Source organism: Microtus oregoni, unplaced genomic scaffold (genome assembly GCF_018167655.1).
Source record: "Microtus oregoni isolate MIOR12 unplaced genomic scaffold, Mior012 000005F_ref0000423, whole genome shotgun sequence".
Lineage (NCBI taxonomy): Eukaryota > Metazoa > Chordata > Mammalia > Rodentia > Cricetidae > Microtus > Microtus oregoni.
The window spans coordinates 33,333,475-33,354,997 of record NW_024543064.1 but is presented as its reverse complement, the minus strand read 5'-3'; the positions used below and the strand labels follow the sequence as shown (position 1 = coordinate 33,354,997).

The following is a 21,523-nucleotide window of genomic DNA, read 5'->3' as shown; positions in this document are numbered from 1 at the left end:
CAAGAGGCGGTCACCTGGGAAACCACCGAGCCCCAGGATCGCCCTCGAGTGAGGCCCCGCCCTACCCACGGTAGCAGAGCCGCATGATAGTCAGCTAGCGCTTGAGCTTACTCCTGGACATCTTTCTACCTCAGAGGAAATAGAACTGAGAAATTAGGTCCCGCTGGGTTCGTTATTTTCTTACTCCTATAAGCCTGAAGGCAGCATCAAGATAAACTTTCTCCCTAGAATAGTGGCTTGGACGTTTATTAAGTCCCAAGATGGCCCTGGACAGGTCACCTCCCACAACACAAACTGGCTTCCGGGAACCATATTCCATTCGCAAACAGACATGGAGCATCTCCATTAACGTTTTTTACTAAAGCACCCACACAAGTTTCTGTGCAACATATAAACATGAGCAGGCCCTGGGGCTTCTGCCTCCTCACCAAGGGAGGGAGGCCAGAACCACTGACTGATCCAAGCCCCACCTGTCCCCCATGCAAAGGCCAATCCCATGATCCCAGGAAACACAGCACCCCTTCTGGTCCCCTCCTGGGGGCACTCCTCAGTAGGTGGCTTACCAAAGCTTGCCCCCTACAATGTTCAATGAAAAAGGTTTCCTCTCCCCCGGAAGCATGAGGGATCTCTAGATCTGAGAATTCCCCCAGGAAGAGACACTGCCCCCTAGTCAAACCTCCCACCTTTCTAGGCCCTAGGGGACTCAAGGGAGTGGGAAACTGAGGCACGGAGAGGTGGAGTGACCTAGCCCAGGCCACTCCGCGAGGCAGTGCAGGGGCTGGCCCAACCCTAACAGTGAGGAGGCTGGGGGTGGGGCAAGTAGGGCAGGAAGGATTGACCTCAGAGAGGGCCAGAAGAGGGGCTTGTCCAGAAGCCCCTCAAAGTGGGTTCTGAAACTTCGAGGTCCAGCTGGCTGTCTATTAAGACCCTCAGAAAACAGCTCTCAGTCTCAGTCTTGGGGACGCCCCCAGAGCTGCTGTCAGCCAGGCTGTAGGTCAGTCCTCTGGCAGGTGACCCTCCACATCAGAAGGGCATGGAGGGCCTTTGTCCATTAGTCAGCCTTGATTGAGCCATGACATGGGTCGCCCAATGTCCACTGTGATGTTGGTGAAGAGTGGTTGCCGAGACACTTCCAAGACGCGGTACCGCACTGATCCAATGCCGTCCCACTTCATGCTCATCTTTGTGTTCTGAATCTTACTAAACCTAGGAAGGGAGATGAGTTCAATCAAGGCTAACAGTCTCTGCTCAATCTTCAATCTCTGGGCCACGGCTCAGGCCATTCTCTCCCTTGAGGGACAACTTGACAGAAGGCCACTGCTCCGACATCTGCTCTCCAAATGAAGACCTCACTCTCTTTGTCCGGAAAGCGGAACTACAACATTCTCACAGGTCTCCATTCAGACCTTGACCGTATATATAATGTTTATTATTATGGGGCATTTCCTTCCCCCTTTACATGGTTCTGGGGACTCCAGATTACCCAGGAAGCACCTTTCCTCGCTCAGTTATCTTGCTGGCTTGACTGTACTATCTGAGGCATCCCATGCACCTCCGCTGCAGTCCACATCCCATGTGGGACAGGTCATCTTTACTCTCCTAACCAGTCGTCTGTTCTGTCTCTCTTCCACATTCCACCAGCCGCTCCTTCCACACCCGCTCCTCTACCTGCTCCTCTAGGCTAGTCTGCACTCTGAGCACCAGGGACACAGGCATGGATGGGACATGCAAGGGCCTTCCTCTCACAGCAGGTTTGCTTCACTAAGGGAGGCAGACACTGGGCGAAGGGTACAAGGTGACTCTCTTGGGAGAAGTATGTGACACTAAAGCTAAAAGCAGGGGAGGGGGAAGAGCATTTTACGCAGAGGCCAGAGCACATGACAAAGAGAAAACGGCTTAGGCCTAGCTTGTCGGTTAGAGCGTGTATGGGCAGGACTCTAAGTCATAATAAGCACTTCATATCCTGTGGCAAGAGGACACCAAGGGATTCTTAACCCAGTTTTGGGAGAAAGGTGGGATAGATTATGGGAAGGCAAAAGAGGCAGGAAAACCTTTGCAGTCATCAGGGCAGGATCACAGCGACCAGACTACAGTAAACATGGAGAAGGAGTAAAGCAGACAGACTCAAGTGCTTTGGGGGTGGCAATGACACGCTCTGCTGATGATCTGAGCATGTAGGGTGGGGAAGGAATCCTGGAGCACTCCTGAGTTTCAGAATCACCACTCAGACTTCCTTAGTGCAGAAATTTCATGTTGTCTGGCCACAGCCATACCCAAGCAGGCATCACTAATTGATGACCAGATAATTCTGCAATGAGACCAAAGCTGCTGGCATTTATCTGCCTGTCATCCCTTCTCTGCTGACCATGGTTCCATTTGAACCACACGCTTTTCTATTGGCTCCCTGGACTCCTTGACGGGGGGCGGGGTGTCTCATGCTTCTGCCAAATTCCAGCCCCAAGTCAGTCCATAATCCATCTCTCCATTCCTATAGTCTTGAGTTTAGAGCAAAAAAGTCAGGGGATACAGAAGTCCCAATGGTCCTTCCCCTGCCATGTCCCCTCTAGTTTTATGAATTCCTTTCATGAATTCAGGCCTGATCAATTCTCCCTAGGTCTACCCAACAGCTAGGCCATTCCTTCACCTCCCTTGAACTCAAAAAATAAGCCTTCCAAAAAATTCAGTGGTGTCTCCCCCTGTTCAGGAACTTTCTAGGACTCTCAAAGCCCCCTGGGAAAGAAGTTAAACCTCGCCAGGTACCCAGCTACACAGCACCAATGCCCCTACTGTGCCTGCCGCCTTCACCGTGTAACAACCAAATGGCTTTAAGGTTTCGGTATATGCCACACATGCTCACACTCAACTCTTACAAAGACATATCCCTACACCCACTCCGGCCTTCTCCATCAGCCAGGCAAACAGCGCGGGTGAATATACACCCAAGGGAATGTGAAACAGATTTCAGTGAATGAGGACCTTTTCAAGCCCCACTTAAGAGTCCCACCACCTCACACCTTTCCCTGGCTTCCGTGACCTATGGCTTAACTATTTTCCTTGCCTAGCGTGACCCTCATAAGGGAGAGTAGGACAGGGGCTAGACGTGACTCTAGAAGACCTGGCAGCACTCAGAGATTGTCTGGAAGCTCAAGGAGTCTTAGCCTATATTTCACATGCCTGTCAGACCTTTCCTTGTCAGTCACGAACATCTAATGTGGGTATTTCAACCCCAGCAGGAGTCGGCTGCTGTGAGTGGTTGACACTATCTCAGCTCTCCCTCTTCTCGACTTATGTACCTTTGTTGGGCTCCTAGGGTCTATGGCCAGCACCCACCATCTGTCATCTGCTCTGACAGGGCCGGTATAAGCAGGGTCATTCAAGGTACCTAAGTGAGCTATTTGAGGGTGCTAATGGAAATACAGTCTATGCAATGACAACCCGAGCTGGAACTTAACTTCTAGTCACCTCCAGGAACCAACCCAGGAGGGCCAGGAGTCACCTTTAGAGGTCAAGGGTCAGGAGCATTAGGGTCATCTCTAGGGATCAGTTGCCTCTATCAGGCAGGCACTTCTCATGGGCCAAGGGCGCTCAGAGCTTCCTCTATGGGGTTAGAGATCAAAGGCATTTGGGATACTGGGAAGTTACCTCTAGGGATCAAGGGATCAGGGGCCCCGGGGTCAGGGGTGCTGGGGTCACCTCTGAGGGTTGGGCTCGTTATGTTTGTCCCGGTCGTGCTTGATCATGCGATAGCGGCCTATCCGGACATCTGGGCGTGAGATCTTCATCCCAGTCAGGGAGATCCTAGGAGGGGCGACAGGCAGACTGAACAGGCACCAGGAAAGGTAAGGAGCCCGGCCCAGCCTGTGACTCCTCACTCCCTGACCTGGTCTCCTCTGTCCCATCCCTACTTACCGGTTGAAGATGTCGTCATCCTCACCGCCCCAGCCCCAGTACTCGTTGGGAAAGCCATTGATCCTCAGAAACTGGGCCTTACTCAGGCCCGACACACCTCCAAAGTAGCTAGCATAGGGCAGCCTATGACATGGGAGAGCAGATGTTAGGGTCACAGGGGAGTCAAGATGCAGGATCACAGATGGTGAGTGGGGAGAACGCATAACTAGGACCCAGGGAATAGCTACATTACATAGAAGGATCTGAACCGAGGCCAGAGGCTAGGAGGACATGAAGCTGGGACTACGGGAATGGGCGCAAGTGGGGGTGGGTAGGTCTGACTCTTGCTAAGTCTCACCGGAAGCCAAATTTGTCCATGGCAATGGCAAAGTGGCGGGGCTGGTCACCACAACGGTACAGATTGCGGTCATCCATAGGGACCAGGTCCACATCACTGAAGATGAAGCAGTCATAGGTAGCATCCTCCTTCAGTGCCTCTAGGAAGCCTACGTTGAGCAGCTTGGCCCGGTTGAAGGTCTCTTCACCATGCTGGTGGGGAGGTGGGTGGATGGACACAGGTCAGCTCTGCGTCTGTGATCAGCAGGTACCTGCCACTCAGTTTCCAGCATGATCCCAGGGACCCACATAATTGTCCCTCACCCTCACGACTCCCTCAGACTCTTGGGCTGATTCCCCATTCAGAGACCTTTTAGTTTGGCTCCAATGTGGAACTGTCAGATTCAGTGGCTCAACCATATTACAGTCCTCAGGCACCAGAGAACATGGTGAACTTTTCTGTTACGAAGCACTGGGGTTGGTTAGCACTTCCCCCTATCTAGAATGCCTTGCTTTAGTGGTCAAATTCATGCCTGAAAAGGCTGACTTCTGCTCAGACCTCCAGGTCCCAGTACAATCCCCCTCCTCTCTGGGCTTCGTTTATACTAAACCACTCTGCAGAGTGTTTATCTCATCCATTCATTCAAACACGCCCCATGACTTTCTCCTTTGTGCCAGAGGGCAGTCTACAGATGAGAAGCTCCGGTCTACCTCCCCATTGAGCTTACCGTCACCTGAGACACAATGTGACACCCTAAATGACCAGCACTGGCCCATTTCAATTCACTTCCAACTCCCTGGGCAGCCTCTGAGACAACACTGGACTGTGCTGGATGATCTTGTGTTCCCAAGAGGAAAAGACAAGCAAAGTGCTACAGGCAGTCACACCTCTGTGAGCGGGGGACCCAAGGATATATCTATAGGACTGCTGGGTCCCTGGCCATACAGGCCCAGGCGACTCTGGACAGGAGAGGGGTGGATTTGACAAGAATTGGCCCCTCGGCCTCTGCTACAACCCATGCTTATGACAGAAGCCTCTGGAGCTGGCATCTGTGAGTGGGTGCCTCAGTAGGAAAGAAGAAACAGTGACTTCTCCTGGCCCTGGACAAACCTGCTAGGCAGGAGCCACTCCTTGAAGACCAGGCCACCTGCTCACCGCCTTCCTGTCCTTTCCACATCTCCTCTCCCAGTCCTAGTAGGACACTTTTCTCCTAGCTTATCAGTGTTCTTCCAGCCTCTCTCACCAGCTAGGAGCCCTCGGTCTTCCCCACACGGCTCATAAACACGCTCAGTTCTCTCTCTAGGGAGGAAAACACTTCCCGCCCGCCATCACCCTACCCTTTGCCTTCTCTTCTCAGCAGAGATGTTTTTAAGCGTTGTCTCCAATTAGTTATTTTGTCAAATCTGATTCCTCCTTCAGCCCACTGCAATCTGCTTCCGCCCCCACCATGCCCCTGAAATGGCTCTCACTGGGCCCACCTTGTTGCTAAATCCACTGGACGGACGCACTTGGTCCACATCCCTCTCCCTCCCCCGCACTATCACACAGCTGCCATGCTTCCTTCCTGACACTGACTGCTGGGCTTCCAGGACATCCACTCTCCAGGGTCTCCTGACAATCTCTGGTCCGTCTTCTGGGCCTCCGTAGCTGCCTTCCTTTCCCCCCTTTCCCCATCTAACCCTTGATGATGCCCTACCCACCCCACCCCCTAACATTCCACGCTCTGTAAGCATGGCAGAGGTGGGTTTTAAGAACCTTCTAGCTGGTGAGATGGCTCAGTAGATACAGTAATTCCTGAATAAGTCTGGTGACCTGGGTTTGATCCCCAGTACCTTCACAAAGTTATCCTCTGACTCCACAAGTGTTCTTTGGCTACATATGCACGCACACGCACACACATACACATTAAAACTAAACCATCTCTACATTGTGGGCTAGTGGTAGTTCAATTAGTAAGGCATTTGCTGCACACACCTGACAACTGAATTTGATCTACAAAACCTTAAGCCCCAAATCTATAAGCCATAGCTTGATTATATACACAAAAATATTATGCAATTTAAAAAAAATGAGCCGGGTACATGCCTTTAATCCCAGCACTCAGGAGGCAGAGACAGGCAGATTTCAGTGAGTTTGAGGCCAGCCTGTCACACAGAGAAACCCTGTGTTAAAAAAACAAAAGCAAAGCAAAGAGCTGGGCAGTGGTAGCTGATGCCTTTAATCCCAGGATTCAGGAGGCAGAGCCTGGTCCACAGGAGTTGAGTTAGAGGACAGCCAGGGATACAGAAGTGAAACACTGCCTTGAAAAACAAAACAAAAGTCTACCTTCTAGTGTTTCCATATCCCTCACAGACCCCCTTCCTAGGTACAGACACATACTCTGACTGTCAGCAGGATGTCCCTCCTCTTCCTCCCCGCAGGCTCTCAACACTCCAGGCAAGGCAGCATCCCTAGTCACTCTCCTCCAGATACGGCCTAGTTCCCATGGGATGTTCTCCCATCCCACTCACAGGTGTGGCCATGAACATAGTAAAGCCTAAATCCCTTGCCTTGTTTCCTTGTTTTGACATCTCTTTCTCTCTACTGTTTTACAGTGACATCTCCCTTTCACCCCATAGACTGCCCCGCCCATAAGCACTTCCACCATCTTTTTCTGGTGACTGTAATCACTTCCTAATTGGTCACACTGTTTCTAGGCCTCTCCTCCCTCCGTTCTTCATACGTAATCACAGCAACATACACAGGTTACCCCCACTTCAAACGTTCAGGCTAGAGGTCACTGCCAAACATACCTCTCAAGTTCTTGATGTGCCCCCCCCAAACTAGCCCTCTAGCTAACCTTTGCTACCCAGCCTGTATGTTAGACTCCAACCCTCATCCACTAGTTCCTAAACACAAGAGATGAGTCCTCTTGCTAAGCCCTGGGCTGTCAGGCCCTTCTTCCTAGAAGGTTCACCTTCTCCGGCTATTACTTGTTCATCTCTGACAACTGCATGGCTGAACCAGGCTTCTCTGTGTTCCCACCAGCCTCACTTCAATTCCAACCATATATTTTCCTCTTTATCAGGTCCTCTCTGAGACTCAATGCCACTACTAGCCAGAGCCTAGATGCTATACTTAAGGTTTCGGACTTCATGTGTTTTTCAGGGTCCCAACTCTCCCTCTCTTCAAGGCTCTTGGCATTGCCTTCTAATTGGTGCACATGAGGCCTCTGCCACTTTGGTTTTGACATCTTTTTCTCTCTACTTTACAGTGACATCCCAAAGAGATGTCCAAACAAGCTATGTACACACCACAAGAGTACATGCCAGCATTTATAGGTTCACATCCCCTTCCACACAAACTTCCTACATTTACTGACAGACATGTACCCCCAAATCCATGTAGACTCACACAACCATCAACAGGCAAGGACCCAGCCTTCTCCAGCCTCGTGTGTGCACCAACAGGCACATGGCCCCCCCGGATGCCTGAGCAGGCACATCCACAGACGCATGAGAGTTTCCTGAAGGCTAGTGCTCAGCCAAGGACCACAGTGCACGCACCTGGTTGATGACATAGATACCGTAGCGGAGCCGCTGCCGCCTCAACATGGGGTGCAGATAGTGGAGCCAATAGCGTAGGTGGTGCTCCCGGTGTCTAAAGGGGATGATGACTGCCACCGTTTGGGCTGGGGTGCAGTCAGGTGGTGTATAGCGGCCTCCCAGGAGCACGCCTGGGTTCTCCCTCTGCACCCGCTCCAGAGGCATGGGTGAGGTGAACTCGATGACCACTCGGCCCACTGCAGGCAGGACAGTGTCAAGAGTCAGGGCCTTTGCCAGAATCCAGGGACACTAGCCACCTGGGAGTGGGCAACAGAGCCCCTGGAATAGCCCTCCATCAATAGATCTGGAGCCTCGGTGCCCCCACGGTTCAGCGCTCCAGCTCCCTAGGCACATTGGTAGGGTCCTCTTCCCACCCCTACAACAGGTAGGCCCTACTCTACAGGCTCACCAAGACCAGGTGGCACGTCAGGACAGGGTGGAATGACAGGAGCTGTGGGACCAGGTCGGGCACTGGGCACTTCAGGAAGCCCAGAACTAGCGGCAGTGGCATTGGGCCGAGAGCAGTTGGTGCTGCTGCTGGCTGCAGGGTAGAGGGCATGGGCTGGGCTTCGGGTACTGAAGCGGCTGAAAAAGGCCAGGTGCTGGGCGTAGACGTCAAAGTAGAGGATGACAGCCACAAGGAAGTGCAGCAGGCAGAGAAGGAGCACAGCCTTGCAGACCCGCTCCAGCGTCCCCCCCAGCAGTCTGCTCATCCCGCAGGTGGCCAATGGCCTGCCCAGTGGGCCCAAGCATCTGGCTGCCAGCCTGAACAGGGGGGAGAGAAACAGATCCCACAGGTCAGGGCAGGACAGGTAATGCTACCCACCTGCTTCCTATTTGGCAGCTCATTCACAGACCCCTATCCTCACTTACCTTTCGTAAACACCTTGAAACTCATGGACTTGTTTGTATTCTACCTGCGAACACACCGGCAGCCACTGGCAACTCATTTTCTGCCATCCTAGGTACACCCCAGCACTAAGTCACCCAGACATACGCTTCAACCCTCGCTGTACACCTCTACACACTCGCACGCACAGCAGCAGGCACAGGTGAGCTTTATCACCCGGGATTGAATCTCAGCACTGCGGCTCCACCTGCGCCCCAGAGACTAGAGATCGACTCTTCAACCCAGGATACACCGCTTAGGGAACGGATCATTTCCTGAATGCCTATCATGTAGGAATGTTCCTACTTCACTTAGTCCTCCCAAGGGTCCTGATGGGGAAAATTATTCAGACCCATGGCATGTTGAGGCATTCAGGGGCCAACAGCAAGCAGGCCTGACCAACCAGGACCAGGCTGAGAAGGGCCTTCAGCATCCAGGGGACCCCAGATGGAGAGGATATTTAACAGGATCCTTCCCACTGGAACAAGGGTGAAGGAGGGTGAAGGTACCATGCAGGGCTAGCCACAGATAGCCCTCACCTAAATCTCAGGCTGGCTCTGGAGCCTGAGCAGCGAAGCTAGTTCTGATTCCTGAAATGGACTACGCTTGGCCCTGGAGGAGCAAAGTTCCTAGGATGGCAGAGGTGGACAGGGGTGGAGGTGGTGGTGGTGGTGGGGCGTCTGTCTTGCTTGGGTCAGAACTCTGTTGTAGTTTCAAAAGGTCAACAAACACTTCTGGGCACCGCTCCTGAGAGCAGGATATCTCAAACACAAAGTTACATACACCTTTAGTATCAGCAGTAGGCACCCACACTCTAAGGGACACACAGAGACCCACATAGAGAGCTAGATACACTTGGGGTGACAGTAACATACAAGCCACATACATCAACAAACCGCGGCTCCTAGACAAGCTTAGCCATACACCATACACCCAGACCCACGTGCAAGTATTCCCACCTCTCCCTCCAGGGCAGGGGCTCTGGGTCGGGCTAACCACCAGTCTGAGGGGTGCGTCTGGGCGGGGCTGGGAGGCTGAACACGTGGCACCCCGGGACGGGGGAGGCAGCAGAGGACAGGTGGGTGTGGAGCCCTGGGGAGGGGTGCATTCAGTGGGAGATGTGGATGTGGGGCCGGAGGCCGAGCGCCTCCGCCAGACACAAGGCCGGGGCGAGCGAGGACAATGAGGGAGGCCGGCTGGGGGCGGACGCAGGAGCCCAGGCGGCTAGCGGGATGGGGGTAGGGTGGGGTGCAGCCAGGCCAGGGGCAGCGCCGGCGCCTCGCTCACCGGGTCCTGGGCTGGGATCTGGGGCGGCGCGCGGGTGTCTCCCTAGTGGGGCTGGGGCTGGAATGTCGGGGCCCTGGGCTGGGGGCCGCGCGCACCCTCCTCCTCTCACCCAGCGCTCGGGGCTCAGCAGGGGGCGCCGCTCCAGCTCGGGTAGGGATACCGGCTCCGGCAGCTGCGGACGGCTCCGTCCCCCATGGCCCGGCCCCACCGCCCGGTCAGCGGTCTCCGCGGCCCCCGGGCCACCTCCCGCCGCCGCCGCGGGCCATGGAGCCGAGCCGCCCCGGGAGGCAGGGCGGGGCCGGGCAGACCCACGGACCGGCGGACCGACGGACCACTGCGCTGCCGCCTGCCTCCCGCGCTACGGCTCCTCGGAGGGGCAGGCCAGGCTGGCGCGCCCGCGCGCGCGCCCCCGCGGCCCCCGCCTCCAGCGCGCCCGCACGCGCCGCGCGCCGCTCCACCGCCCGCCCCTGCCGTTGGCCCTGCGCGGCCCTGCCATAGGGGAGACGCTCTTGCGGATGCCCGAGACCCAGGAGAGGCGCGGGAATCCATCAGGTTCCTCCACCAGCTTGCCTTAGCGATGGAAAGAGGCAGAAGCCGGCTAGCTAGGCCCTTCAGGTCGTTGAGACGGGGGTCTGGCTAGTGAGCCTCCTGGGGTCAGGGCCTTTCCAACTCTTTCGCGGAAGCAGTATTCAAGGTCAGCCAACCAGGGCTGCCTGCTGGGTAAGACCCTTAAAGGTGTTAACTAAAAATGACTTCTGGGTAAGAGCAGGATAACTAAGATTAGGGAAACAATCCAGAATTTGATAGGATAGGTATGGGCGGAGTTGAACAGGGCCCCAGGAATTGAGACCACTGAAGAGGTTCTTGAAGATTTAGGTGTTCATACACAACTATCAAAAGCCAGGAAGAGAAGGTGTCGGCTGTCTCAGGAGTAGGGAAACTGAGAGAGCTAATTGGCTATAGTCAGCTTGCATCTAGTGCATACGGCTCCAAGGGCCTAGGGCTAGGAAGATCCTAGAACCCAGACTTTAAGGAAGAGGCTCCCTGCTATAGGCAGTCTAGCACCCTGCCCTTGCCACCCAGGAGCCAGCACCTTCCATAGCAGAGATGGTGCCGATAGAAAGAGAAGAGGTTGCCGTGAGTGTACAGGCCCTACCCTTCCTCTGTGAAAGGTGTCGCAAAGGGCCAACAGACGCCTCAATGACCGGGACAAATACCAAGTTTATTTCACAAACACTAGGAAGATGGACTGGATGGGGGGTAGGGGACACAGGTGCACAGCTGTACACAGTCACCACCAGCAGCCCACTCCCCACACTGAGGTTCAGTCTGGACTGCAATGCCTCCAAAGTCAACAGGCAGCAAGAGGTGAGTGCAGGAGGGCCCTGAACACCAAGCCCAGGAAAGGCTAAGGGACACAGCTCCAGCTGTCCCAGGAAAACCAGCAATAAATAACAGTGGGGCACGGCCCCACCCACACAGATCATCTAGTCACCCATCTTCACTCTGGAGGTCTGCAAAAGAAGAACAGGGACAAATCAGGCAGGGACAGTGACAAGATCACAACCAGCAGGCCAGTGAGTGGACAGACAGGCCACAGATGGATGACCATACAAGACAGACACACTGATAGGCAGACAAAGGAGATCAGCAATACAACAAAGAGGAGAAGCATGGACAGGGCCAGTGTCCCCAGGAGTCAACCTAGCCAAGCAGCCAAAGTCATGTTTAGACCTTCAGGCTGGTCTTTTCACCACAAACCCACACACTGACAAAATACAGAATCTAGACGTGCAAGTCTACTGACAGCATGACGTACATACACACACAGACCCTGAGAGGGAAGCGTGTCAAGACTGTCACGGACGTCCCTCACAGGCTGTATCACAAAGAGGACATTCCCAGAGGCAGCAGAGGAAATGGGTGCAAACAGGGACTAAAGGAGATATATGCATATACAGCAACAGACAAAGGGGAACCAAGAGATGGAGAAGGGTCTCACAGTTATGAGTGGAGAAGGGAGGAGTCTATTCTTCTCAAAGCAGAGTAAGGCTACGCTGAGGACAAGGACAAAGAGGCCACAGTTCCCTAGGGGGGATTCAGCACCTGAAGGATTGCAACGATGACTCCAAAGAGGCCAATGGCACTGCCAAAGATCTCCACGATGAGAATCTTTACAAAGAGGCTGGGGTTCTGTGCATCAGCTAGGGCAGCCCCACTGCCCACGATGCCCACGCAGACTCCACAAAAGAGGTTGGATAGACCAACTGTGAGGCCGGCCCCAAACATGGAGTAGCCTAGAGGATAAAAAACAGCTCAAGTGAGGCCAAGATAAGCACAGGAGATGATGAAGGATCCGAAATGGGCTAACGGGGCCAATCCCTCCCCAACTCTGTAAAGCAGGCTCAAGCAGCTGAGAATATAAAAAGGAGTCTGAAGCTGGGAAGTCGGAGCTAGGAGCAAGTGTGTAGAGCCCAGACACCTACATCTGTGTGTATGCATGTAGGTGGGGGTGCGGGGATGTCCACTCTAGCTAGTTCTGTAGTGCTGGCTGGCTTCTTAGCTCAATGCCCGCCACTTAAAGGCCCGTACCACCATGCCTGGCAAGACGGAACTTTGGGCTACCCACTCACCTGCATGGTAGTTTCGATGGCCAATGGCCTTGGGATCAGTAGCACTGAAAGGCTGAGGAGGACAGGTCATCAGAAGCCATCCCTTAATGCACCTACCTTCTCCTCCAATCTTTAGGCAAAGCATAAACCACTGGGTTTTCCCTTACCTCAGCCATGTTGCTAATGACAATCGCCATGATGATGCCATAGATGGCCACAGCTTCACAGAAGATAATGCTGGCAATAGTAATGGTAAAGGTTGGGGGAGGGGTGGAGAAAAGAGAGGAGAAGGAAATCAGCCATTTGTCAGAAAATCCCCAGACAGCTCTCCTTGACTCACGATGAGGCTGGTCACAAGCCAGTATGTCAGCAGACCTCCATCGCAGCAGGCTGGCTTTGACAACCAAAGCCTCTTCTACTCACCTAACCAAGTTCTTGGTCTTGATTCTGGGGGCCTTCACCCCACCCCCAATGATGGAAGAGCCGGTAATATAGATGCCCCTGGTGGAAGGACACACTGATTAAAGGTGCTCAAATAGTCACACTGTCCCCTGCATGATTAAGACCCAATGACACCACCCGCCACAACTCAGAACTTCCCACTAACCCCACTGCCCTGACACTTACCAGGCTGCTCCAACCACAGACAGCGAAATTGCTAAGCCAATGCCCAGATTCGACCACATGAAGGGAGAAGTTTCTGTCAGGAACCTGGTGTGGTAATAGGGAAGAAAGCCAGTCGACTGTGGTCAGGAAAGGGCAGGGCTGGGGGAGAGTACACGAAACTCAGCTCCCACCCAGCCCCAGCCCCCCAGTCCTGGTATTTCCCATACGTCCTTGTGTCCGAAGAGTTGAACTAGGGCTCAGACTACAGAAAGAAGGGGCTCCTAGGAGAATCCCCGCCATGCCCTTACCATGCCACATCAAAGCGGAAGCCCAGGTCAAAAATGGTGTAGCAGATTCCTGCAGCAATGAGAAAAGGAGTTAAGGGTTGCTCTTTTGAGACACATTCCCCAGCCCAACTGCCCGACACATCTAAGAAGACAAGAGTCCCGGAGCGAAACAGAACCTCCGCCCAGGCCTCCATTTTTTTTTTTTCCTGCCACTCCTTAGGTAACCCGTCTCAATGACACCAAGTCCCTCCTCAGTCAAGTGCGGCATCCAGGCCGCGCCAGATCCCGCCGGCCCAGTCGTTGTTTACCCAACAAGCTGTGAAGGGGGAAGGCAGGGAGCGAAAAGAGGAAGCAGGGCGCCCAAGTCTGCGTTCGGAGACGAGAGGGGGGCGGCGGTCGCGACCCTGGAAGGGCCGGTGTGGCTCTCGCAGCCCAGGGTCGGCTCCCTACGTTGCGGTCCGGCACCGCTGGGCCGGCTCCGGCTGCCACCTGCCCCTGCCCCAGCCGGTCAGCTCAGCCAGCCCGGGCCCCACTCACCCACGACGATCACGCAGGCCCAGAAGGCCACAAAGATCCCGGTGTAGAGCAGCGCCAGCCCCGTCATGGCAGCAGTGACGGCGGGGGTCGGATCGGTGGGACCTAAGAGAACACCGCTACCACCGTCCGCCCCACAGTCTGTTGGTCCGCCCCGCAGCTCCACCTGACCGACGCATGTGACGCGCCGGCTCCACGTGACCTCCGCGCACAGCGGCTGGCTGGCTGCGGTCAGGCCGGGCGGTAGACGTCGTGCCGCTGAGCACTGTGGTAGTTGTAGTCCTACCCGGCGCTCTGCGCGCCAGGTGCGGCTCTACACTTGCGCTGCTTGTTCCCTAACCTGCCCACTGGACTCCCGGTTTATTCTCCAACCACTGCAGATCCTTCCGGTCTTTTCTAGTCCTACCTAGTTGTAGGAAAGCTCTGGATTGTTCCCTCTGCTTGAAGGAGGCTTTCGTGGCTTTCGCACTGTCTAGCAAACACCTAGTGGTCATCAGAGGTCATTTTTATAGGTTGCCTTTCCTAACCCAGAGGCAGGGTGGAGTGCAAGCCGTGTCCAGGTGTGGCTTTCAAGGACATGTCATTCTCCTGCTCAAATGTCCCGTGGTTCCTATTTCACTGGGAACAGAAGAGAAAATTCTTAGTCTCCTATGGTACGCAAAGCTATGCTTCCAGGCCCCTAACACATTCTGCGGCTTCTAGTCTCCTAGCTATTTCGGTCAGTGATACCCCTCCCTCTTGCATTTTGTTCACCCCGTTTCTAGGTTCATGTGCCCCATTCTCTAGCTTCCAGTCTTTGCTCACCTTCCAGGCCTTCCTTACCCATTCTGTGTAACATTCCAACCCCTAACTCCCTTAAACAACCCTTTCTCTTTCGCAGTTGTTTTCCCATAATTCTTAATCACCACTTGATGTACTACGTTCTGTTTTGTTTCTGTCTGTCCATCCTCCCCAGGAGGTGGAAGCACCATGCTTGGTTGTACTGTGTTTCTAGCGCCTGGCATACAGGTGGGTCCTCAGAACGTGGCAGAATACATGAGTGGTGCTCACTTGAACCCACCCAGTTCCCACGTCAGTTTACAGCTCTGCCTTTATCCTTAGCCTGGACACTACGTGATCTGGACAGAGCCAATTTAAGAGTCCTGGGTAATGTGGACAATGAGTAGGTAAGTTTTGTTTTCTTCTGGGATTAAATAACCACAGACAGACAAACAGACACACACTCCAGTGCTGGGGAATTAAACCCTAGGACCTACAACTTAAGACAAGCACACTACCAAGCTACACCTCCAGCCCCAGCAACGACACTTTGGTTGAAGTACCCACCATGTTGACTGGTCTGTTTAGGCCCAATGTGCTTTTCCACTTCTTTTATTCTGACAATATTTTTTTGTCTCTTCAAGATCCAGCTCAGGACTCCCCTACATGGGATGCCTCTTGAATCTGCTGAGGTCCAGTTGTCCCCGGGGCTCCCTTCTTCACATACAATTCTAATTCACGGGGTCACTATTTCTTCCCAACCACACTCCGAGGACAGGAACCTGGTCACATATGTAACTCCTGTACCCACCCACAGGAATTGTGTAGAACCAAGATGTGTTTGGTGAATAATGAGAAGCAAGAGGAGGAGGATTCAGTTTATTTCAGTTTTCTTGGTGTCTCCCAGAGACAAGTCTGAGTCAGCATAACCAGCACTGTCCTGCAGAGCTTTGTGCTGTGACAGAACTGTCCCACACTGCCATGCGAGTGCCTGAACTGTCATCAGTGGAACTGAGAAACAGGTTTCATCCACTTTAGAACTGGAGAAGTCATGTGTCTCATGAACACTGTCTTGGACAGTAGGGGTCTAGACTGTTTCTCAATTAGAAACAGTTACATGGCATCTGGAGATCATTTGAGTTGTCATACCTGGGGGGAGGTGCTTTTGCTAAAGCTAAACATCCCACCATTTACAGAATAGCCTCCGCAGTAGAACCACTCTGCCTAGAAAGCCACCAGCGCTGAGGGGAAGAATCCTGGTGTGGATCAACTCCTGCCCCTGCCCTCAACAGTGCTGAGGGGAAGAATCCTGGTGTGGATCATCTCCTGTCCCTGCCCTCAACAGTGCTGAGGGGAAGAACCCGGTGTGGATCATCCAACTCCTGCCCCTGAACAAGGGCAGAACTATACTGCACACCAGGAACTGGGGACAGCCACAGTCCCAGGCTGCTGACAGATGGGCCCAGGAAAGGCCTGAACCTTTTTTCCCCACCAAGCAGGCGTTTATTGTACCGAGGCATGCTGAGCCAGTGCCAGGACAGGCTAGATAGGCCCTCAGGGAGAAGCCACTGGCATTCCCTCTGTCCAGGTTCCTTCAAGAGGAGGAGACGCTGGTTCAGCCGATTTGTCACTCTATGACACTGGCCTCGCATGGCATCAGCTGCTTCCTTCATCCTCATAGGCAATGGCAATACCCCGTCTTCCGCGGACGGCTTCTTTCACTGGTGTCTGGCCCAGGCGGGGCTCCAGCCCCTGCCAGCTCCGGGAACTGAGGAACGAAGCTGTAGAGGGAATGAGAACAAGCTGTGTGGGCTGGACCTGGACAGGACCCTAGCAGGGGGCAGGCACTCGCATGCTTACCTGCAGGGCTGCTCTCAGCCAGATCCAGCTGTGGCCTTTGAGCTAGGGCAGAGCACCCAGTGTCACGTGACAATTTCCACGAAGGTGGTGCTCGGAGCTCCCCAGAAATGAGGGATACATCTGGGGTGTCCCACAGCTCTGACTCAGGTGGTGGGAGTGGCACATGGAAGGGGGAACCTGAGAAGGAAGGAGAGAGGATAGCTATCCTGGTCCTTCAACTCCAAGCCCCAACTTTCAAGCCAAGATGTGCCCCCTCTCCCCCCGCCACTCACCGGGCAACAGCTCTGCATAATGTGTGAGGTGGGGAGCCAGGCCTGGCGGTGGCCAGGCAGGGTTACAGGCAGCCTCCAGTTCACATGGCATCAATACAGGCCGCAAGAAGCCACCTGAAGGTTGGGGGGCTAGGGCTCCCAGAGGACAGGCCAAAAGCACAAAGACGTCCATCTCAGGGAAGTTGGCAAGCTTGGCAGGTGTGGGCCTCCCCAGGGCCAATACGTAGCTCCGTTTCCCAGCAGCCTCAGTCAGCTTCCGCAAGTGTGCCAGGGCCTCGCGGTGTTGAGCTACACCTAATGTGCCTGCCAGCAGCCCTACTACACGGGCATCTCTGGCCCGCTCTACAAGATATAGTCTTCGAGCTCTTAGCCGCCCAGCCTGGGCACCCTGGTCCTGTGTCTGTCCTGTGTCTGGACAGCAGGAAATGAAGGGTCGTCCTGGTGTCCACCCCAAGAGCAGTCTGCTCAGGTCTGGATCAAGGATAGGGTCAGAGCTAGCTTGAGAGCCCCCTACATAGAAGGCACCGTATTCTTCCAGACACTTTCCTGGGCTCAGGGGGAAGCGTCGTCCAAAACGTTCAAGGGGCTCAGGCTGTGAACTTGGGGACCCCACTGGCAGGGGCAGAGCTGGACTGGAGATGAGCAGATCTTGATACTTTGGGCACAGGAGAGCGGCCAAAGCCTCTGAAAGAGAAGGGGGTGGCATGAGAGTTGAAGTCCAGCACAGGCGATGCCTCATCCCCAGGAGACTAAATGTGACCCTAAAGTACAAGCGAGGCCAAGCTGCTAGCAAGCGCTCTATGCAAGTGCGTTTCATAGGGGAAATTAAGGCATGCAGCCACGCATCTACCCCTCCTTCCCTCACAGGTATAATTTCTCACCTAGGGCGTGGGCACAAGCTGGCTCACTCAGCAGTACCACCGGGGCTGTGGGATCTGGGTTCTGGGCTTCAAAGGCCTTTGCACAGAGCTCTAAGGCAACAGAGCGCTGACCAAGGACGAAGGTGATGGGCAGCAGACGGGCAGGGGGGCTTAAGCAGGCAGGACCAAAATGGACAAGGGCTTGCGCTCCAGCCTGCTCAGCACCCAGAACATCCACACAGCAGCTGCAGGGGGCGGGGAGAGAGAGAGAGAGCGCTGGTGAGAGGCCTCCCTACCTGGAAAGGGCTTTCATCAAAGGGAAATGTGGCCATTGGATAAAGTGGTAACATGTTAGGTATTCACTGTCACGGAGGGACGCCGGCACTAGGAGCTTATCATCATCATTCAAACACAGTCACTGGAGGCAGATCCTGTCAGCAAGAAAACCCCACGGGGCCTAGATCTTCAGACCCGACCACTGACTCCCAGCACGAGTTCACACCTGCCATAAGTCGTGTCTCCCAAAATGAACATCTTAGATCCCGTGACTTCCTCCAGCCGTGCAGCCACTGCTGCAGCGTCTCCCAGTAACTGGTCAGGGAACTGTAGTGCCACCTGTAAGCACAAATCATAAAGTCAGCAACGGTTCACTTCTCCACCAAGAGCGTCTGTAAAAGAGACACTCAAGTTTCAAAACCCCTACTTCCAGAGGGACACTCGGTCCCACGGAGTGGGGGTGGTCCGTTCGACGCGGGCGGACTCCGATTTCCTCAACCCACATAGCATCCAAAATCCCAGTCCCAGCAAGCCATCCCCAGAGGCGAGCCAACCCTCGCTTTCTAAGTTGGCCCTCACCCGCTGACACCCTAAGTCGCAGACAAATTTTGTGACTCGCTCCAGCTCATACACTCGGTCAAGGTCTTCGGGAGGAGTGAGCAGTCCTGGGACGCCGGCCTCCCGCTGTAGGGCCGTCTCCGCGGGGCTGCTGAACGTAGACTCCATGGGGCACAGGTTGAGTGGGGCGAGACGCAGCTGCGCCCCTCGAAGTCACAGCAGTTTTGTTTGTGGCTTGGGACCAACCTGTTCAGGGGCCCCAGGATTCACGTCCAACGCTTCCAAACTCCCGGTTCTCCACTACGCATGGACCTACTGAGATTACTTCCGGGTACTCAGGACCAATCGGAAGTGCCGCGAAGCCTTGTGGGTGTTGTAGTTCCACAGGCTACAGCTTCTTTCCGGGTACCTTCAGGTCAGCCTGCTGGTGCCCTGTGGAACTTCAGCTTCCTAAATCACTAATTCAGTGTGAGCAGGTCCTATCTGCTGGTCACATTAAGTATCTCATGTGCAATGAAATTTGTTTTTAACATTTGTGTATGTGTGCATGTACATACGGTGAGAGCAAGGGTTTTTGAAGATCCAACTCAGGTCTTCAGATTTGGCTGCAAGCTTCCTAATCCTCCAAGCCATCTCACAGACCCCATAATTTGAGACAGAGTCTTGCTGTGTAAACGAAGCTGGGTCTCTCTGTTCGGCATAATTTCCAAATAGGTACCCACTGCTTGGATTGAATATTTGTGGGTGGGCACTTACTGCCAGGCATTGTAGGAATCAATGTCTTTATGCCCTTTACCTTGTCTGCTGAAGGACTGTCCCAAGGGTCAAATTATAACTATACCCGCTATCTTCAAATTTGTCAATCAAACACAGAGCCCTTTGCTAAATTCATTAGGCACTACATTCTTAGGAGCGAGAATCATCCCGACTTAAAGAAACAGATCTGAAGTAACTAACAAAAAACAGTAGGACAGTGGGATAATCAGCATCAAAACCAGAAACTGGGCTGTAGACCCCACATTTATTCTCTCCTCACCTCCTTGGATCTTAACCCGAGACCTTGTGCACGCTAGGCAAGAGGGCTGCTGCTTAGCTACATCCCCTGCCCTAGACCCTACACTTACCTACCTTACACACTACTTTATCATGAGGAGGGAGGGTAGGGGACAAGGGCTCTTAGCATGTAGTGGGATAAGAGGACTGAAAACATGTGGCCCATCTCTGTATCCGCCAGGGGAGATGAGAAATCAGTACTGTAAGGATGGGGCTGGTGAAATGGCTCAGTGGCTAAGAGCATTTGCTGTTCTTGCAGAGTACTAGGTTCATTCACCAGTACCCACGTGGTGGCTCATAACTGCTTGTTACTCCAGTTCTTGGTGACCCCTCTTCTAATACCTGCAGGTAGCTACACTCATGTGGTACAGACATATTCAGGCATATATACACCTATGTTGGAGGAGGGAGGCCACTTGTTGGTTCCTGATCACCTGGCTAGCTTAGACTTAAAATAACACAGAAACCAAATTAAATCACTGCTTGGCCCATTAGTCCTGACTTCTTATTGGCTAAAATTTAACCCATTTCTATTAATCTGTGTATCGCCACTGGCTGTAGCTTACCAGCTAAAGTTCCAGCGTCTGTCTCCAGCGGGGCTACATGGTGTCTCTCACTCTGCCTTCTTCCTCCCAGCATTCAGTTCAGTTCTCCCTGCCTAACTCTGTTCTACCCTATCAGGCCAAGCCAGTTTCTTTACTCATTAACCAATATAAGCAATACCTAAGATTTTCAAAAACTGGAACTGAGGACTGGGATGATAAAGGAGATAGCGTTTGAGACAGATGCTAGCTGGCTCAGGAAAACAAGGAATGAAAAAGGGCAGAATCAATACAAAAGCCAGGAAAAGAGCAGAGGAGTAGGCTGAGGTTCTCCCACCAAAATGAACTCCAATATCACAGACGGGAGTGAGGAAAACTCAGCTCTGCTCTTCAGGTTTTACTGACAAGTCTGGGGCAGGCCAGACGGAACTTTAGCTCAGAAAGTAAAGGAGGAAGCCCAGCTGCTGGGCGCTGTCCATGGTCCTGATAAGCCTGCATTAGCAGTCCTGAGAGGGCAGAGTTGGGTTCACAAGCAATACTAAGTTAGGCAACAGTCCTTTGTAAGGACTGAAAGGCCTTCCAGCTGCACTCCCCCTACACACACACACACACTTTGTACAGCCCCCTTGACCATGTACAAATTCAGGTGTTCTAAAACACCTTATCAGGCTGCAGGTGATCACGAGTTATGACCCAGTGCTCTGTCCTCTTGCAATGTACTCAAACTATTTTCCTCCAAAATAAAAAATAAACGTAAATAAATGCAAATAGAAATATAAAGTCTGGAAATAAAACTCCACTCCATTTCTTCCCACACTCCACGTGGATCCTGAAGGCCCATATTTTCTCATCAGAAATGTAACTTTCTCCACTGTGTACAGTGGCTATGAAAGGGGTCAGACTTAGTTTGGGGTAGAACCAGGGACTTAGTACTCAGCATTGCTGATTAAATGTGTACATGAATCTAACAGGAGTGGGTAGGGTTGCTGATGCTGATGTACCCTCTCACCCTGGGAGAAGGGACAGTATTTGGTTCCAGGCTAAGCAACTTAGACAAGTGCCCACTCTGGGAGCTAGGTGTCCTACCACTCTTTTGTTTTTGTTTGTTTTTTGAGACAGATCTCTCTCACTTTTTACCTCTGGCTATCCTGTAACTCATTCTATAGACAGACTGGTCTCGAACTTAGAGAGTTTTGGGGTTTTTGGGGTTTGTTTGTTTGATGGAGGAAGGTCATTGGTTAAATAAAAAGAAACTGCTTGGCTCTCATTGGTTAGAAGATAGGTGGGAGGAGTAAACAGAACAGAATGCTGGGAGGAAG

The 21,523-nt window shown here is 53.3% G+C and overlaps 3 protein-coding genes across 8 annotated transcripts; all 3 read right to left on the bottom strand.

The window, feature by feature from the left end:
• Nucleotides 1–339: 339 nt before the first annotated feature.
• On the bottom strand, nt 340–10,387 carry B4galt2 (beta-1,4-galactosyltransferase 2). 4 transcript variants are annotated; one of them, XM_041652942.1, is made up of 8 exons: nt 10,095–10,341; nt 8,683–8,726; nt 8,219–8,574; nt 7,771–8,006; nt 4,247–4,437; nt 3,910–4,032; nt 3,694–3,798; nt 340–1,206 (listed from the first exon to the last, which is right to left on the bottom strand). In XM_041652942.1, exons 3-8 carry the CDS (start codon nt 8,520–8,522, stop codon nt 1,056–1,058), a joined length of 1,110 nt encoding a protein of 369 aa, XP_041508876.1. In that variant the 5' UTR covers nt 8,523–8,574; nt 8,683–8,726; nt 10,095–10,341; the 3' UTR covers nt 340–1,055. The 4 variants fall into 4 exon arrangements, with proteins under 4 accessions (XP_041508876.1, XP_041508873.1, XP_041508874.1 ...); XM_041652939.1 differs by lacking the exon at nt 8,683–8,726 and having other exon boundaries at nt 10,095–10,387; XM_041652940.1 differs by lacking the exon at nt 8,683–8,726 and having other exon boundaries at nt 9,986–10,117.
• A 799-nt stretch (nt 10,388–11,186) lies between these two features.
• On the bottom strand, nt 11,187–14,202 carry Atp6v0b (ATPase H+ transporting V0 subunit b). The gene is made up of 8 exons (XM_041652272.1): nt 14,028–14,202; nt 13,512–13,560; nt 13,225–13,308; nt 13,021–13,098; nt 12,765–12,834; nt 12,619–12,670; nt 12,092–12,282; nt 11,187–11,499 (listed from the first exon to the last, which is right to left on the bottom strand). The coding sequence occupies exons 1-8, from the start codon at nt 14,092–14,094 to the stop codon at nt 11,473–11,475; spliced, it is 618 nt and encodes a 205-aa protein (XP_041508206.1). The 5' UTR covers nt 14,095–14,202; the 3' UTR covers nt 11,187–11,472.
• A 1,454-nt stretch (nt 14,203–15,656) lies between these two features.
• Nucleotides 15,657–18,933, bottom strand: Dph2 (diphthamide biosynthesis 2). 3 transcript variants are annotated; one of them, XM_041652019.1, is made up of 6 exons: nt 18,631–18,933; nt 18,278–18,390; nt 17,797–18,020; nt 16,916–17,599; nt 16,644–16,820; nt 15,657–16,564 (listed from the first exon to the last, which is right to left on the bottom strand). In XM_041652019.1, exons 1-6 carry the CDS (start codon nt 18,775–18,777, stop codon nt 16,440–16,442), a joined length of 1,470 nt encoding a protein of 489 aa, XP_041507953.1. In that variant the 5' UTR covers nt 18,778–18,933; the 3' UTR covers nt 15,657–16,439. The 3 variants fall into 3 exon arrangements, with proteins under 3 accessions (XP_041507953.1, XP_041507955.1, XP_041507956.1); XM_041652021.1 differs by having other exon boundaries at nt 18,856–18,904; XM_041652022.1 differs by lacking the exon at nt 17,797–18,020 and having other exon boundaries at nt 18,631–18,639.
• Nucleotides 18,934–21,523: the final 2,590 nt, after the last annotated feature.